General features: G+C 38.9%; 3 protein-coding genes across 4 annotated transcripts in view; 2 read left to right on the top strand and 1 right to left on the bottom strand.

Moving 5' to 3' along the window:
- LOC117988759 (cationic amino acid transporter 2-like) overlaps positions 1-18,296 on the bottom strand; it is a 46,411-nt gene that overhangs the window by 23,741 nt on the left and 4,374 nt on the right. For both annotated transcript variants that reach the window (XM_069503623.1, XM_034975939.2), the window contains exons 5-13: positions 13,007-13,111; positions 11,720-11,857; positions 10,317-10,465; positions 9,241-9,338; positions 8,055-8,194; positions 6,759-6,861; positions 5,821-5,972; positions 4,979-5,145; positions 4,578-4,686 (exon numbers count right to left, since the gene is read on the bottom strand). In XM_069503623.1, coding sequence (XP_069359724.1) covers positions 4,578-4,686; positions 4,979-5,145; positions 5,821-5,972; positions 6,759-6,861; positions 8,055-8,194; positions 9,241-9,338; positions 10,317-10,465; positions 11,720-11,857; positions 13,007-13,111 — 1,161 coding nt within the window. The remainder of the gene's footprint in view (positions 1-4,577; positions 4,687-4,978; positions 5,146-5,820; positions 5,973-6,758; positions 6,862-8,054; positions 8,195-9,240; positions 9,339-10,316; positions 10,466-11,719; positions 11,858-13,006; positions 13,112-18,296) is intronic.
- Positions 174-1,364, top strand: LOC138403327 (lipase 1-like). The gene has a single exon (XM_069503460.1). The coding sequence runs from the start codon at positions 174-176 to the stop codon at positions 1,362-1,364; it is 1,191 nt and encodes a 396-aa protein (XP_069359561.1).
- Positions 2,624-4,587, top strand: LOC138403363 (lipase 1-like). The gene has a single exon (XM_069503648.1). The coding sequence runs from the start codon at positions 2,731-2,733 to the stop codon at positions 3,934-3,936; it is 1,206 nt and encodes a 401-aa protein (XP_069359749.1). The 5' UTR covers positions 2,624-2,730; the 3' UTR covers positions 3,937-4,587.

The following is an 18,296-nucleotide window of genomic DNA, read 5'->3' as shown; positions in this document are numbered from 1 at the left end:
AGCATAAGATGAGGAATTAAAATAGATTTAAGAAAAAAAACGGAATAAAAACATTTATTTACATAATTATGACTAGAATAATGTATCTAATAGGTATAATTAATGTCCAGTAAGTAAGGTCATGTTTTTTTTAAATCTATTTTGAGTCTCAGAATTTACTTAACACTCCCGTAATGTACACGTCATCCCCGTCGCTCTATTTATTAGTTATTATTATAATTAAACAAATTAGTTATATAACGACGGAAAAATTACCAAGTGCATTGAGCTCCATAGAACTGGCCACGAAATATGGTCACCCTCCAACGCAATACAATATAATCACAGAAGATGGATACATCCTCGCTGTGTTCAGACTACCGGGACGAAGCAGAATTCCAGTATTGCTAATGCACGGTATTTTGGATTCCTCTGACATGTGGATGCTAAGAGGGAATACCTCACTCGCAATCACACTTGCAAACAACGGCTACGACGTCTGGCTAGCCAACAGCAGAGGCAACAGATATTCCCGACGCCACAAGATCCTGAACCCTGATACCGACCCTGCCTTTTGGCAGTTCAGCTTCCACGAAATGGGGTACTACGACCTCCCAGCTGTTATTGATACGATTTTGAACGAGAGCGGCGCGAAGAAATTATCAGCGATCGGGCACTCTCAAGGAAATACGATGTTTTACGTCCTCGGTTCAGAAAGGAAAGAGTACAACTCGAAGATCAATGTGCTGATAGCACTCGCTCCAATAGCTTATCTGCACAACACTCCTCCCCCTCTATCCATCGTAATACAACTGTCTCCCTTAATCGAGTCACTGGTGAAGAAACTTGGAGTGTATGAAATCTTCGGCGATAACAGCACTACTGGGCTCTTGGTCCATAAGTTTTGTTCTACACCAGATATTGCGTATGCTGTGTGCATAGAGCAAATCCTGTTTCCAGTACTGGGTTTCGATCGTGAGGAATTGGAGCCCGAGTTCGCGCCAACACTCACTGTACACTACCCCGCCGGAACTTCCGTTCAAAGCATCTTGCACTTCTTACAGATTGGATATAGAAAGATGTTCGCACGATACAATTACGGCAGTAAAGTTAACAGAAGAACGTATAACTCTCCGGACCCTCCAGAGTATCAGTGGGACAAAATTACTATGCCTATAGCTTTGCTGGCCGCTAGAAATGACCGTTTGTCTTCGATACCTGATGTGGCCATACTGAGGAGGCGGTTACCGAGTGTGGTGTTCTACCTTGAGAATCCTCGTTCTACCTTAAATCACGTGGACTTTATAGTGGGTCGAAACATGCCAGTTTATTTGTTCCCCTATATTTTTCAGATATTGCACGAAAATAATCACTTTGTTGATTAATTAGGGCAAGTATTTATGATTTGTGAACCCAACTTTCATCTGAACATGAACTTATCGGCACAAGTGAAACTTTTCAAGTTAATGTGGCATGACGTTTAGGTAAATCCGGTATTTGGTTCAGAAGGGCGACGTTATGCGACATTTCCACACAAATAGCATAGAAGAACAGGTACGCAAAGAAGAAATTTGAAATAATTTATTTGCAAGAAACATTGTACATAATAGATGTAAACATAATCAGTACCCTTATTATAAATGCGAAAGTTTGTTTGTTTGTTGGCTTGTCGGTTTATTGGTTTATTGGTTTGTTGGTTTGTCCTTCAATCACGTCGCAAGGGTGCAACGGATTCACGTGATTTTTTGCATGGGTATAAATAAAGACCTGGAGAGTGACATAGACTACTTTTTATCCCGAAAAATCAAAGAGTTCCCACGGGATTTAAAAAAACCTAATTCCACGCGTACGAAGTCGCGGATATCAGCTATTCAGCTAGTATTATTATGATAGCACTTGTAGAGTGAGACACAACCAGAAAAAAGGTTCTAGCTCTGCATAACGGTGTAATAAATAAATCTCGTAATAAATAAATAATCTTTTATACCCGGGCTGAGTTTGTTGTGGGCTCTTCAGTCTTCCCAGACAAGGGCGCGTTTGGAACCCTCCTAGCTTTAGTTTGAAGTCTACGTAATCAATTATCACCACTACATCATTGTATTGCAAATTCAGCAATTGACAATCAAAAAGTGTGCAGTAGTACCCAATTTGAATACTTAAATGATTTGACTTTGACTTTCCAGGCCCCCGATTGTGTAAGAAAAACGTATTCATCGTAATCGTAATCGTCAAAAAATTCTGCCCTTCGATTGGTTGATTCGCTGTTTACATTTCATCTCAGCCAATCAAAGGGCAGAATTTGTTGACGATTACGATAACGATGAATAGGTTGTTCTTACACAATTGGGGGGCAGATTAGGAGGTAATAAAAATACAAGAACATAGCTCTGATTACTATTAGTACTCGTATTTGTATTATAATACGAGTGATCAGAAAAAAACAAAGGGTTCGCGTGGGATTTTAAACATCCCCAATTAAGCAGCCAAAGTCTTTAGAAAAAGTAAAGACAGCAAGAAAAACTCAACTATGTATGATTTTATAACCTGAATGACGTGGTCGAACGACACATTCGTGATCACGAATTATGGATAACTCCAAACCACTATTGCGTTGTTCAACATTAATTCACAATTAAAAAAGTTGTGGAATGTAAGTCAAGTCAAGTAAATGACCTATTTCTATTGATGGTCTCATTTAAAAGTAATTAGGCCATCCGGACTATTTTAGTTCGACAATTCAGTGCAATCATAATGCAAACACTTGGTATTTTAGTGCTCGTTGCAGTAACAAATGAATATTTATATGCGTACGAAATAATTAAAGGAAAAGAGTTTGAAGTGTTCAGTGCAAGTGAACCCTTAAATTTTTTGGGGCTAGCAGAGAAATATGGATACCAATCCGAAGAGTATGAGGTCACAACCGAAGACGGATACATACTTGGCCTGTTTCGGATACCAGGCAAACGAGGGTTGCCAATTCTTCTGATGCATGGATTCCTAGAATCTAGCGATACTTGGCTCGTAAGGGGGTACACTTCTCTTGGCGTAACCCTAGCGCGTCAAGACTACGATGTATGGTTCGGGAATGTCAGAGGCAACAAATACTCGAGAAAGCACGTCAAACTAAACCCAGACAAAGATGCCTCCTTTTGGGACTTCAGTTTTCAAGAACACGGCTTTTATGACCTTCCAGCTATAATCGACGCGATTTTAGCCCAAACGGGATTTCAAAAGCTAAACGCATTCGGATATTCTCAGGGTAACATGATTTTTTATGTGCTCGGATCGACTAGACGAGAATACAACGAGAAAATCAATGTTATGACTGCACTCGCGCCTGTATGCTTTCTGAATAATATACAACCGCCCCTTTCGTTGCTGGCGGAATTTGCCCCTGAAATAAATGGATATTTGGAAAAAGTTGGCATGGACGAACTTTTCGGGAACTCGCCGTCCGGTAAAACATTAAAAGGAATATGCAGCAACCCAATACTTGGTTATGCTTTATGTGCGATGGGATTTCTGTTTCCTTCATCAGGATATGATATCGAGGAGTTGTCGCCATCTTTTTTTTATGACTTATTACAATATTTTCCTTCAGCGACGACCAGGAAGAATTCTTATCATCTCGCCCAACTAGCACTACGAGGAAGATTTTCGAAATTCGACTACGGTGCTGAGGGAAATTTAGTACAATACAACACGAAACTTCCTCCGGACTATGATTTGAATAGAGTGACGATGCCGATAGTCTTGCTAGCTGGCAGGAATGACAAGATCTCCGTGCTAGTCGATGTGGACACCTTGAAGGGACAACTACCTAATGTCGTCAACTACACGATAGTTAAAAGGGAATTGATGAACCATATTGATTACGTTTGGGGAGAAAATATGAAGGACTATTTGTTTCCTTATATTTTCGATATATTGGACAAGTATAACTCGATGCCTCAGTAACAAAGTGTAACAATTCAGAAACGGATTCACAAAAACATTCAGAAGCTTTCTAATTTTTCTTTACTTTTTGTAAAGAAGATTTATGGCCGATTGAATGTACCGGTTTTTCTATTTCAGCCGATAACTTTTAAAATATTGGAAAAACCGGTTTATTAAATCGGCCATAAATCGTAAACGGTAAGTTTTACAAAAAAGTTTACAAGAAACAAAAGATGCGAAATTTTATTCTCTACAATGATGGTCTGCATAACTTTTGCCCTAAAGTGGATAGTTTTCGAGATATCGGTCAAAAACTTTCCTTCAAGATTGCGATCGAAGCTCCACCTGGATCTGTCAGCATTTTGTGATTTTATGGTCAGTAAGTGACCCTTAACATAAAAATAAAATAAAATTGGATCGGAAATTTAGTGTGAGGTTGACCAAAAAACGGCTTTATTTACTGGACTAAACTAGATACAATTACTTTATGCTAGCAAACTTTGTTAAACTTGCTATGCTGGATTCTTTATAAATTGAATTTAAATTGCAAGAAGCGCGAGCAATGAAGGAGTTTGATCTGTCGTTAATTCTAGACACTGGCAAATGTAATTTTTTTACCTCATAACATTAGTAAACAAAGGTAAAAAAATGAAGGTACGTACCGGCAGCGATCCAGACAGCGAAGCGCAGCCAGGTGAGGTAGTCCAGGTTCAGCATCAGGTACACGTTGATGAGGATGCTGACTCCCGGCAGCCACGGCACTAGCGGCACCTACGTACCATATTATACATACTTAATATTATAAATTTAATTTGCCAATCCGCATCTGGCGTGGCCGACTACGGCCCAAGCCCTTCTCATCCTGAGAGGAGACATGTGGTCAGTAATGGCCCGGCGATGGGTTGATGATGATGATGAATATTATACTGATTTTGATTATCGTGACTGTTTTGATTACCGTGATGGGTCTTGACAGACACGGCAGACAGACAGACAACCAAGTTATCCTATAAGGGTTTTTTTTTCTCTTGACATACGGAACCCTAAAAACGGCAATACTTACGGAGAAAGCAAGCTTCTTCTCGGACACGGGTTGCCTGGAAATAGTGTAGAGCGTGGCCACCACTAGAACCGTGCCGGTGGCCAGCGTGGTGACGGGGCCAGCCTCGCCCGCCAATATGGCGTCGCCGTGCTGGTTGATGCTGTTCATCATCACCAGGCACCACACTCCTGGATAGAACAAGGATTCAATTATTAAAAACTAGCTGATGCCCACGACTTCGTCCGCGTGGAATTAGGTTTTTTTAAAAACCCGTGGGATCTCTATGATTTTCCGAGCAAAAAATCACGTCAATCCGTTGCACCGTTGCGTCCTGATTGAAGGACAAACCAATAAACAAACACACTTTCGCATTTATAATAAGGGTACTGATCTCCTTGGTTTATGCACTCCTAGTATAATTTTACTGAATTATAATTAAAATTTTCAATGAACCAAAAGCTTAATTAATTTGCTAATCCGCTGAAACAGATCAAATCTGTATGGTGCAACTCCCGCCCTCCCACTGCTAAACATGCAGGAAACAACGCCTGCTTCTATACTACATTTGAAATCTTCCATTTTATTTAGAGAAAAAGAGAAAAATGAAATTGGGAGACACATCCACTAGTTTAAAAGGTCCGGGGGGTACAGCTAGGTGATTCGCTAACTCAGTGTCTAACACATAATGATAGCCACCGAGGTTGGTTGGTTCTACATTGCTGCTTCACTGGGTGGTAGTAAAATATTTTTTCGTAGAAAACCTTCAACGGATTAAAAAATGAGCTCGGTGGCTATCGTTCAGCGTTAGACACAGAGTTAGAGAATTATCCCACAGGACATAACTCAGTACAGATCTAGCTCACCGTATAAAGTGACCAGTACGGCCACCATGGAGGAGCTGAGCCTGTTGGGCGCAGTGTGGCCGTCCAAGTTGAGCAGCTGTCGCACTACGCCCCGCAACGACAGCTTCAGCGACTCCGCAGCGCGATGATGCACAGACTGACTGCGCTCGTACCTACAACAAAAAGTCTTCCAGTACCATACGCTAACCCTATAGTATGGTACAATAGTTACCACTTTACTGAGTCGCATCAGCAAAATTTGCTGTCACAGAAAAGCGCCGACTAAAACCAAAAATACACCAAGCTAACGGGGAAACTAGGAGGACGCTCGCCTGACACCGGGAAGATTGGTGTGCACGTGAGGAGGCCTATGTCTAACAATGGATATGTGGCGCTTGCCACAGATGCAACTAGATGGCGCTATTCAATCGATAACATTTCATGACGTAGTCCCGAACAAATGTACCGCCGACAGTACTCGCACTAACGGAGTTCTTAAGTTTCAAGACACAACCGTCGGCTCAGCTGGCGTTACCGAGCACAGCCAACCGCTGGGTGGGAGATCTCCCTTTGATACGGTCGAGGCTGCACATCGCTCCCGTACATAATACTTAACAGATGAAAATCTAAAGAATAAATAAAGAGCTTCCGACACGGTCAAGCAGTTTAACGTCAAGCACCTAAAGTTTTGTTTGATCAAGCTGTTTGATGCGGACTTGATGCGCCCGTCAAGCGGCTTGATCAAGCAAAGCACTTATCTCATACACCAAACACTGTCCGAACGTCGCGTCAAGCAAAAATACAAAATCGCATCAATCACGCGACAAGCACGTAAAGGCTTGACTCAAGCATCAAGCAAACTTTGTAAACGGTCAAAATGCTTGACTGCTCAAGTCTGACTGGTCAAGATGCTGCGTCTCAAAAGCTCTTAAGGGCTAACAAAGAAAAAGACGTAATACCTGAGGAGTAACACGCAGGAGGCGACCATAGAGTATGCCAGAAGAGTTCCGATAGACATCATGTGGATGAGCTGCTTCAGCTCGAATAGCATTGCCAGAGTACCTGAAACATAAAGCCTTATAATAAAACTAATTTTTACTTGACTTTGTGAACCGTAATAGATAGAAAGTTGAAATTTTCCAGACTGTGTATTTCTATTACTATAATAAAAATAACAAATTCAAAATGGTTGCCATGTAAATTAAAAAGTATAATGATGGTACGGAACCTGTCGAGTGCGAGCCCGACTCGCACATCGGTTTTCTATTATTGTATCACTTATCAAAATTTTCATTGGCGTTCTCCAAAAAAAAAATCGAGTAAATTATAGAATTCATTACATAATGGGGCCGATTCTCTTGTACACAATCTCTAAACTAAACTAAATTAACAGGTCTAAATCTAGTGCTATCCTTTTCCGCAAGCAACATTATGAATGGGATAGCAATAGATTTAGACGTGTCGTTTTAGTTTACTTTAGAGATTGTGTACAATGGAATTAGCCACAATGGGGCCGATTCTCTTGTACACAATCTCTAAACAAAACTAAATTAACAGGTCTAAATCTAGTGCTATCCTTTTCCGCAAGCAACATTATGAATGGGATAGCAATAGATTTAGACGTGTCGTTTTAGTTTAGTTTAGAGATTGTGTACAATGGAATTAGCCACAATGGGGCCGATTCTCTTGTACACAATCTCTAAACTAAACTAAATTAACAGGTCTAAATCTAGTGCTATCCTTTTCCGCAAGCAACATTATGAAAGGGATAGCAATAGATTTAGACGTGTCGTTTTAGTTTAGTTTAGAGATTGTGTACAATGGAATTAGCCACAATGGGGCCGATTCTCTTGCACACAATCTCTAGACTAAACTAAATTAACAGGTCTAAACCTAGTGCCATCCTTTTCCGCAAGCAACATTATGACAGGGATAGCAATAGATTTAGACGTGTCATTTTAGTTTAGTTTAGAGATTGTGTACAAGAGAATTGGCCCTAATATCTACCTAAAGTGGCAATGGGTAGGGCACTTAGTTCGTAAAACCGATAGACGTTGGGGTCTCAAGGTGCTGGAATGGCGACCTCGCACCGGAAGAGGCAATTGGAAGACCCCCCACTAGGTGGACGGACGACATCAGACGAGTCGCAGGGAGCCGCTGGATTCAGGCGGCGCAAGACCGTGGCGTGTGGAAGTCCCTACAAGAGCCTATATCCAGCTGTGGACGTCTATCGGTTGATGATGAAGAATATCTACCTGTGAAGAACCCGGCGACCATGGTGCCCACGAGTGGCGTCTGGTACTTCTCGCTCACTTTGCCCATGAACTGGAACAGCAGGCCGTCCGACGACATCGCGTAGATGATGCGCGGCAGGGGAAACACCGCGCCCAGCAAACTGGGGGGGACAGACCAGTCAAACTTACTCATTTTAGTGTAACCCCACACACATACTACGGACTACGCACAGACTACGGCCTATTTGGGCTGCAAACTGCCAACAACAGTCGCGGCTTTTTGTCTAGTGCTTTGGTCTGGAAGTGTGGTGTGAATTATGCTTTTTTTGTCTAAATTAAAAAAAAAACAATTACAAACCCCCCCCATACACACACAACAAATCTTCTTTAGTTTGTTTAGTCTTCACCGAGCTGGAGGCCGTGTCTTACGAGACACAGTTTTTATTTTACTAGTTCGGAAAACAGGTGTACAGTAATGTTTTTGTAATAATTATTTTTCTTTTATTTTATTCGTTTTTTGCAATCAACAGCGATATATACATTATAATTTTACATAATAAGGCCAAATAGGATTACAATTTTTTACAGATTACTTAAATAGATATTAATTATAAATTTATAACAATACGTTTGATAATTTAAACAAGCTTTACATTAATATAATAATATGAAAATATAAAAGTCAATTAACTAGTAAAAATATCTAGTATTGTATTGTGGTGATTCACAACATATGTATAAAAATTATAACTGATCTATGTCAATAATGTCTTGTTATGCGTATAATGTATTCATTTTTGTGCCAAATAAATTTTATCTTATCTTATTCATACAAGGAGAAAGCATAATATCCTCCCGACCGAATTCGGCCACGGCGGCCAATGTCCATAGACATTTTTTTCAAATTTATTTCTTTTAGAATGCACAGGTGCAGATGCACACTTGATATAGTTATCTTACTTCGAAAATTGAAAATGCTAATTATTAGTTCATGACCACAATTTAACTTTTTTTTTGTGTGATGTAACCACAAATTCACGGTTTTCAGATTTTTCCCCGAATGTCTGCTATAAGATCTACTTACCTGCCAAATTTCATGATTCTACGTAAACGGGAAGTACTCTGTAGGTTTCTTGACAGACAGACAGACATTAGCCAACTGCGCGGAAGATAGTATAGTACACGAGTGTGTGCGTTAGGGGCCTACCTCGAGCACAGGGCGCAGATGGCCCCCACGCTGACGGCGTACTTGGCCCACGGCCAGCCCAACTGGTCGTACACGTACGGGAAGGGCGCTTTTTCATCCTACCAACAGAAGGGCAAAAATTACGTGAATTAACATTTGACGTATAGAACAAAGCAGTGTTTATCTATATATATAAAAGGAAAAGGTGACTGACTGACTGACTGACTGACTGACTGACTGACTGACTGATCTATCAACGCACAGCTGAAACTACTGGACGGATCGGGCTGAAATTTGGCATGCAGATAGCTATTATGACGTAGGCATCCGCTAAGAAAGGATTTTTGAAAATTCAACTCCTAAGGGGGTGAAATAGGGGTTTGAATTTTGTAGTCCACGCGGACGAAGTCGCGAGCATAAGCTGGTTTCCATTATAAATACTATCTGTCCCGGCTTACTCAGTCAAAACCGCGGCGCGTGCGCGGACGGACTCCCTTGAAAAAGGACCCGGATGGGTTCGAAACTAGTCGGGCTAACGTCGACTACACACGTGAGTAAGCCGGGACAGATAGTATTTATAACAGTGTTTATTATTGGAAAGGGATCACTCAGTAATAAAAGCTGTTCAATTGCGTTAGAATGCCAGCTACAATGTCACGATCGCATTCACCTCTGATTGGTTGACGCTCGCTCACTATTGGCTACAATGCATTGTTGCAACAAGAATCGGACAAATTCAGCCAATCAGAACAATTATTGAGATAGTAATAATGAATGATGCAGATTTTACGAAATCGACCTGCAGAAGGACAAAATTGCGTAAACTGACATTTCACGACTTCGTCCGCGTGGACTACACAAATTTCAAACCCTTATTTCACCCCCTTAGGGGTTGAATTTTCAAAAACCCTTTCTTAGCGGATGCCTACGTCATAATAGCTATCTGAATACCAAATTTCAGCCTGATCCGTCCAATAGTTTGAGCTGTGCGTTGATAGATCAGTCAGTCATCTATTCCTTTTATATATTTAGATTATTATTGGAAAGGGATCACGACCTTCAGTAATGGGATATACAAAGTACAGAGAGAAACTTACCTGCATATAATAAGGTATCATGAGAGTGAGTACGGACGACACCCCGCAGTACGCGAGAAACACGACAAGTAAGGACGCCACCACGGCGAAGGGAATACTTTTCTGAGGCCTCTTGGCTTCCTCGCCTGCTGTCGCTACGCAGTCGAACCCTGGGGACAGGTATGAATGAATGAATGAATGAATGAATGAATGAATTATTTATTCAATAAAATGCAGGTACAATAGGTTGAAACAATGTTTGATGAGCCTTATACATTTTACCGTTTTACAGTTTAACTGGTGTTTGAATAATGGGGCTGATTCTCTTGTACACAATCTCTAAGCTAAACTAAATTAACAGGTCTAAATCTAGTGTTATCCTTTTCCGCAAGCAACATTATGAAAGGGATAGCACGTGTCATTTTAGTTTAGTTTAGAGATTGTGTACAACGGAATTAGCCACATTATTACCTTAAATTAAAAACATAAAAATAAGCAGGAATTAAAATACAAGTTATACATAGACTTCATAGGTACAATCAAAACAAAATATTAGTAATGAATAAAATGTCAACATAATAGAAGTCCTATAGGCACTATAGATAATAGAAGTCCTAGAGGTACTATATTAATATCTACTGTTGCAGAATAAACACAAAACTGTTTTAAATTAGTAATTTTAATAATTATTTTACGGAGGTGTTTCACAGGTGTGTTTTCGTTGCAAGGCGCGGTGGAAGAGGCAAATGGCCGCTGCTTGGGTTACCAGCTTAACGCTAGGTATACCATTGCATAATAAATTTACGTTTTATGAACACTACAGCTGTGATAGATAGTGGTTAGGACGTCCGCCTTCTAATCGGAGGTCGGGGGTTCGATCCTGGGCACACACCTCTAACTTTTCGGATTTATGTGCGTTTTAAGTAATTAAATATTAGTTTGGCCATCCAAAGGGGTATTGCTGCCAGCATCTTGGGTACAATGCCTCGCTGCGGTGGTCTCGACGAGGTTTTAGATTTAATTTAATTTATTTTAGTTTTAATTTAATGTTGTTTTTTTTTTAAATTTAAGTTTATTAATAGTTTATTTGTTAACCATTGATATAAAATAAAATTATAATATTACAAAAAATCATTAAATATCACTTGCTTTAACGGTGAAGGAAAACATCGTGAGGAAACCGGCATGCCTGAGAGTTCTCCATAATGTTCTCAAAGGTGTGTGAAGTCTGCCAATCCGCACTTGGCCAGCGTGGTAGTCTATAATGGCCTTCTCACCATGAGAGGAGACCCGTGCTCTGTAGTGAGCCGGCGATGGGTTGACCATGATATTTTTAAACCAGTTTAACATACAATTTTTAGGGTTCCATAGATGAAAAGGAAAAAGGATGTCTGCCTGTCTGTCGTGCTATCACGGCATATTACCAATGAACCCATAGAAGCAGACGGCAGCGCCTTTTATAATCCCCGCGAGTCCGTAGGGCGCAAAACCACCGCTGCCGAAGTTGGTGCCCTTGTCCTGAGGGACTTCTGACGCTGGAATCCGCCAGTTCTTAGTATCCGCTGCGAAAATGTTCAAAACAGTGATAAATATATCCTGTTATGTAGGGATATTTCAAAGTAGTCTGGCTGCCCCTACTTCAGAGGCAGGCAGGCAGGATGCCTTTTAGGGTTCCGTACCTCAATAGGAAAAACGGAACCCTTATAGGATCACTTTGTTGTCTGTTTGTCAAGAAACCTACAGGGTACTTCCCGTTGACCTAGAATCATGAAATTTGGCAGGTAGGTAGATCTTATAGCAGACATTCGGGGGAAAATCTGAAAACCGTGAATTTGTGGTTACATCACCCAAAAAAATTAAATTGTGGTCATTAACTAATAATTAGTATTTTCAATTTTCTAAGTAAGATAACTATATAAAGTGGGGTATCATATGAAAGGTCTTCATCTGTGCATTCTAAAACAGATTTTTATTTATTTTTATGTATCATAGTTTTTGAATTATCGTGCAAAATGTCGAAAAAATACGACTGTAGTACGGAACCCTCATAGCGCGAGCCTGACTCGCACTTGGCCAGTTTTGATTGTAAATTAAGATAGTTGCTTTTTAAATGAAGATAGAGTATTTTATAAAATAAGTTGAATGGGTACGGGCGGGTAGTTTTGGGATCGATGAGGCTGGCATTTTTCATCCCCAAATAAAATATTGAATTTAAAAAAAAAAATCGCATTGAGGGAAGGTAGAGGGCACACTTGGGAATTTGTGGAGCTTTGGAATCACTACCCCTATTACAAATGTGAAAGTGTTTTTTTAAAAGAATATTAGCCAAGTTAAATGACTAATATTCCCCTTTCCTCTCCAACTAAGCGTAAAGCTTGTCGAGTAGGTACGACAATAGTGCAACGGGCGGGGTTTGAACCGTCGACCTTTCGGTTTTCAGTCCACCCCTTTACCCGTTGAGCTATTGAGGCTCTTAAGAGCTTTGTTTGTTGGTTTGTCCTTCAATCACGTCGCAACAGAGCAACGGATCGACGTGATTTTTTTGCATAGGTATAGCTAGAGAGAGTGTCATAAGCTATTTTTTATCCCGGAAAATAAAACGGTTCCCACGGGATTTAGAAACCCAATCCACGCGGACGAAGCCGCGTGTATCAGCTAGACTAGAGTATATTAAAGTATATTGGCATGTAATTTTTCAATGATAAACTTACCTTTGAATGATCCAGAAATGATGACAAACAGAACAACACACAGATTGACACCCGTGCAAAAGTTGTTGAACTTTGTAGATTCTTTCACACCAAACGCGAGGGCAACTGCAACAATTATACACGTAAATTATGTCACTTGAATTTTTTTATTTATATTCTTAACTAGCTTATGCTCGCGATTTCGTCCGCGTGGACTACACAAATTTCATACCCCTATTTCACCGCCTTAGGGGTTGAATTTTCAATAATCCTTTCTTAGTGGATGCCTACGTCATAATAGCTATCTGCATGCCAAATTTCAGCCCGATCCGTCCAGTAGTTTGAGCTGTGCGTTGATAGATCAGTCAGTCAGTCAGTCAGTCACATTTTCGTTTTATATATTTAGAAGACTACAATTGCAAGTTGAAAATTTTGAAGCCTTGTCTGGTGGGAGGTTTTGGCAGTGGCTAGTTACTACCCTCCCATGCTACCAAGCCATTTAGCGTTCCGATACGATGCCGCGTAGAAACTGATCAGGGGTATTGTAACGTGTACCTAGACGGTCTCGTTACATCCTTTATTATAATTGTTTTCCTTTTTTTTTTTTTATAGAATTTTGACACTGACGGGCATTTGTTTACATCGGAAACATAACCTCTACCCATTATTATCTTCAAGGAGACCATAGATCAGTGTTTTGACAGTTGTTTTTTTTTTAAACGAAATTTATAGTAATTGATGGAAGACATTTGACATGACTAATGACTTGTCACTTTTCTTCCAAAATTCGTACGTGATATTCGGCTCTCTCCGGATTTTTATGAAATATGAGACGTTTTGTGGCGAAATGCCTAGAAAGCAGTAATTTCGGCCTTGAAGGCTTCACCTTAATATGGATATTATGAAATAACAGCGCTAATGCGCTGTTCCCCTGTGTTCCCCATGTGTTCCCCTTGTGTTTCCCTATTTATCGCACTATGAGGTGATTTGCTTCAAAAATATGTGTTTGTGGAACCTGATTAGAACATGGTGTTGAAATGTCCCTTCACACAAATCGGCCTGCATCCGAGCATCTGGTGCGTCGGTTTATAAATCTTAATCAGTGAACTCTTTAAAATATCCTCCGGTGCGTGGCGAACGATATATTTTATTAATTTTAGTACAAATTTTTCATAACCCTAGGTCTAATATTTAATAATGTAAAGGGTACCTATATTTCGTAGAATTAAGATAAGGCAAGGAACGTAGGGACGCTATTCATAGTAATTTATTTTAAATATAAAATAAATAGAAAATAATTCAAATCCTTTTTTTGATTTGATCCACTAAAATATTTTTATATGACATTTGTCGCCCTGGAACAGAGACCTGATTCTTTTTTGGGATCCTAGTCGTGTTGATTCTCATGGTTTGGTGGATCAATATTTTAATTGCCCTCGTTCTTGTCTTACTTAGTGTTTTGTAATATTTTAAGGTGTATTGTAACCGTGTAACCTATTTATTGTATGCCTAGATACTAAGATGTTTGTCCTAGCATAGCTAATTTAAGTGTTCTTTCATGTTAATCAAGCGTAGCTTATTTTGAGGTATATTGTGTATTACTTATTATCTATTGCGAGTGAAATTTAATGATAAAGCTTTGTATATCTATAGATTTTGTAAACATTACCATGTTCGGTCAAGATTCTATTAGTATGTCTGGAACGGAGTATAGTTCATCACAAATTGTAAGTAATTATTATGTAAACAAGCATTTCAATCTTCAAAATTTAACTTAACATATTTTCTTGGTAAGTCTTTGTCTTTTAGAGTTCTTAATCATATTGCCCTTAATGCCAACTACCTAAATAGGTATATTTCCTCTTAGGAAATTTAACCTTAATACTATATAGGAGTCGTCGTGGCCAATTTTCTTGGAAAATGTAAGGTGCACAGCGACAAATAACAACTTTAATATTTTATTGACATCATCCTTGGTTTTGACTTTTATATTATTTTGACATTTTATCCAAATTTAAAAACGGAGAATTTCATTGTTCATTTACAAGAAAATGATTTCTTCCTTTCTAAATTTTATACTTACCTACTTATTTTACTTTTTTTTTTGAATTTCATTGACTAGACCATGTTTGTAGTCCTAGGTCGTGGTTGTTTGGATTCGTTAGGATGTCATTTGATGTGATAAATGCACCGTCGAATTACAAGACTTTCTGATCGGTTATTTGGACAGATTTTGATAACAAACTGTTTTGTCACATAGATTTTATTATTACAGATGATTTATTTCGAACTTTTTACCCTTAACTAAATTAATTAACGTTCTGATGCAAGATGATGACTCATGTCAATAACATCCTATTGCCTACTTTTCTAAATTATTATCTAAAGCCATACCTTGTATAAATATGTCAAGCCTAAATCTATTTTAAATCAAAATTTAGCTTGGAAAATAGTAATACCTAGAGAAAATATTTTAGAAACTATTAGAAATAATCATGATGATTTAAATTCGGTTCATTTTGGTATTCACTTTGGTATCTTTTAAACACTTTGCTAAAGAATATAACATTCCAAAATTATTTTATAACACTTTGTATACCCCTCAGAATAACCCAGTTGAACGCTTTAATAAGACTATTGAAACTTGTATAGCATGCTATGTTGAGAACGATCATAGAACCTGGTCTAAATATTTGCCCCATATACAGGCAGCTATTAATGGCACTATTAATCTAGTTGCCGGATACACACCTAATTTTCTTATGTTTGGTAGGGAAGTTTTCCTCGATGGGTCCCTACATAAATTTAATTCTATCTCTGATCCTTCAGAGTTAGTTATTGGTAGTCGTTCTGATTATTCGGACGCACTTCTTACTTTGAGTAATATTTTTGATAAAACTGTTAGTAATTTGGCTAAATCATATAGACGTAATGCCAAATACTACAATGTGGGAAGAAAAGTCATTTCTTATTGTGTTGGAGACATAGTTTGGAGGCGCAACTTTGTGCAATCCAATGCTGCTTCGTTCTTTTCAGCTAAATTAGCTCCTAGATTTGTTAAATGTAAAATAATAAAGAGAATTTCAGATACTGTTTATATATTGAAAGATTTGGCAAAGAATAGTACAGGTAGATACCATATAAAAGATATTCTTAAAATTTGACAAAATTAAAACTTAAAATTAATTTTATTTTGAAAAGGACTAAACAGAAGCTAACACAATAAGGACTAATCATTTTGAGTAGGATTCTTTGACACTCCTTGTCAGTCCTACTGATTTTATAGGATTTTTGGCTATTTTGTCAATCCTATCCTTTTGTAGCTTGCGGCTATGCAGTTGCCCCGCACTACCTTATGTGTATATATTGTACATTTTTATCTTTGTAGTTCTTTTATAAGGGCTCATTTTGTATAGGATTTTTGGCTCCTTTGTCAATCCTATACTTATTTTTGGTTGCGGTTGTCTTTGTTTGCACCGTATTACCTTATTTTGTTGTAAATATGTACAGTTGTTTTTATGTGGGATTACGGTTTAGCACATGCCCCGTATTATCCTCCTGCTTGTTTCTGTTTTAATCAGTCAAGTAGTTTTGTACATATGTACAGCTCTTTTGTGGGATCATGGTTGGCACATGCTCCATGCTATCCTCCTGCTTGTGTCTGTTTAACGGGCAAGTGGATGTAAATATTTTCTTTTGGATGGGTCTTTAGTACTCATATTCAGCCTTGTCTCACACATGTGGACATGTATGCTATGTCCTTGCTTAGGCAGGACGGTGTTTTGGATGTCGCTCTTTTGTAGTGCATCATTTTGGGTGGTTCGACACTGCGCGGCGAGGGTGCCCAGTGCTTTGTCCAGTTGCAGACCATTCCGAAAACCCTTTAGCTAGGTTAGTTCGTCAATGCGCGGCGAGGGTGCCTCAGCGGGTTGAACGGGTGCAGACTAACTCTAGACTCTTTTTGTTTAGGCTAAGTGTTGTGTTAGATTGGTTTATCATTTCACGGCGTTAGTGCTTAGTGATCTGGTCAGTAGAATGCCAATTCTAATCACACACTCTTTAGAAAGTTTTCTTCTCTTCTTCGCTAGTTTGGCTTACCATTTCACAGCGTTGGTGCTACGTGTCTGGTCAGTTGAATGCAATACTATGCAATTTTAGTTTAAGATAATTTTTTTTGCTTTGAAGGATTGCTTCTCAATCCGTATTTATTAAAGATTATTTGGTCGTTTTGGCTTGAATGAATTTAGATATTTAATTCTTCTTTTGTTTGGTAGTTCCCTTCGTTTTTGCCTTACAGGATTGTTAAGGGTAAAGAAAAAAAAATTTTTTTTTTCTTTTTCTCTAGAAAGGGGAAATTGTAACGTGTACCTAGACGGTCTCGTTACATCCTTTATTATAATTGTTTTCCTTTTTTTTTTTTTTATAGAATTTTGACACTGACGGGCATTTGTTTACATCGGAAACATAACCTCTACCCATTATTATCTTCAAGGAGACCATAGATCAGTGTTTTGACAGTTGTTTTTTTTTTTAAACGAAATTTATAGTAATTGATGGAAGACATTTGACATGACTAATGACTTGTCACTTTTCTTCCAAAATTCGTACGTGATATTCGGCTCTCTCCGGATTTTTATGAAATATGAGACGTTTTGTGGCGAAATGCCTAGAAAGCAGTAATTTCGGCCTTGAAGGCTTCACCTTAATATGGATATTATGAAATAACAGCGCTAATGCGCTGTTCCCCTGTGTTCCCCATGTGTTCCCCTTGTGTTTCCCTATTTATCGCACTATGAGGTGATTTGCTTCAAAAATATGTGTTTGTGGAACCTGATTAGAACATGGTGTTGAAATGTCCCTTCACACAAATCGGCCTGCATCCGAGCATCTGGTGCGTCGGTTTATAAATCTTAATCAGTGAACTCTTTAAAATATCCTCCGGTGCGTGGCGAACGATATATTTTATTAATTTTAGTACAAATTTTTCATAACCCTAGGTCTAATATTTAATAATGTAAAGGGTACCTATATTTCGTAGAATTAAGATAAGGCAAGGAACGTAGGGACGCTATTCATAGTAATTTATTTTAAATAGAAAATTATATTATAATTCAAAAACTTTTACAATTTTTCATTGTTTTGATCCTCCAACTTATTTATCTGACATTTGTCGTCTCGTGAGAGAGTCCACGACGGAGTAGGCCCGAAATCCCTGCCTTGAGATTAAAGGTTCAGGCCTCTGCTCGGCTATCCGTGCGTCGTTCCTCCGGCTGGCTGGCGCCCGAATCTTATCTTATACTGTAGGGGAGGG

Source organism: Maniola hyperantus, chromosome 15, assembly GCF_902806685.2.
Source record: "Maniola hyperantus chromosome 15, iAphHyp1.2, whole genome shotgun sequence".
In the NCBI taxonomy this organism is placed as follows: domain Eukaryota; kingdom Metazoa; phylum Arthropoda; class Insecta; order Lepidoptera; family Nymphalidae; genus Maniola; species Maniola hyperantus.
This window is presented reverse-complemented; position numbering and strand designations above follow the sequence as displayed.

Bases quoted from the DNA above. Each gene is read 5' to 3' on its own strand.
- LOC138403363 (XM_069503648.1), top strand. From the start codon at position 2,731: ATGCAAACACTTGGTATTTTAGTGCTCGTTGCAGTAACAAATGAATAT.
- LOC138403327 (XM_069503460.1), top strand. From the start codon at position 174: ATGTACACGTCATCCCCGTCGCTCTATTTATTAGTTATTATTATAATT.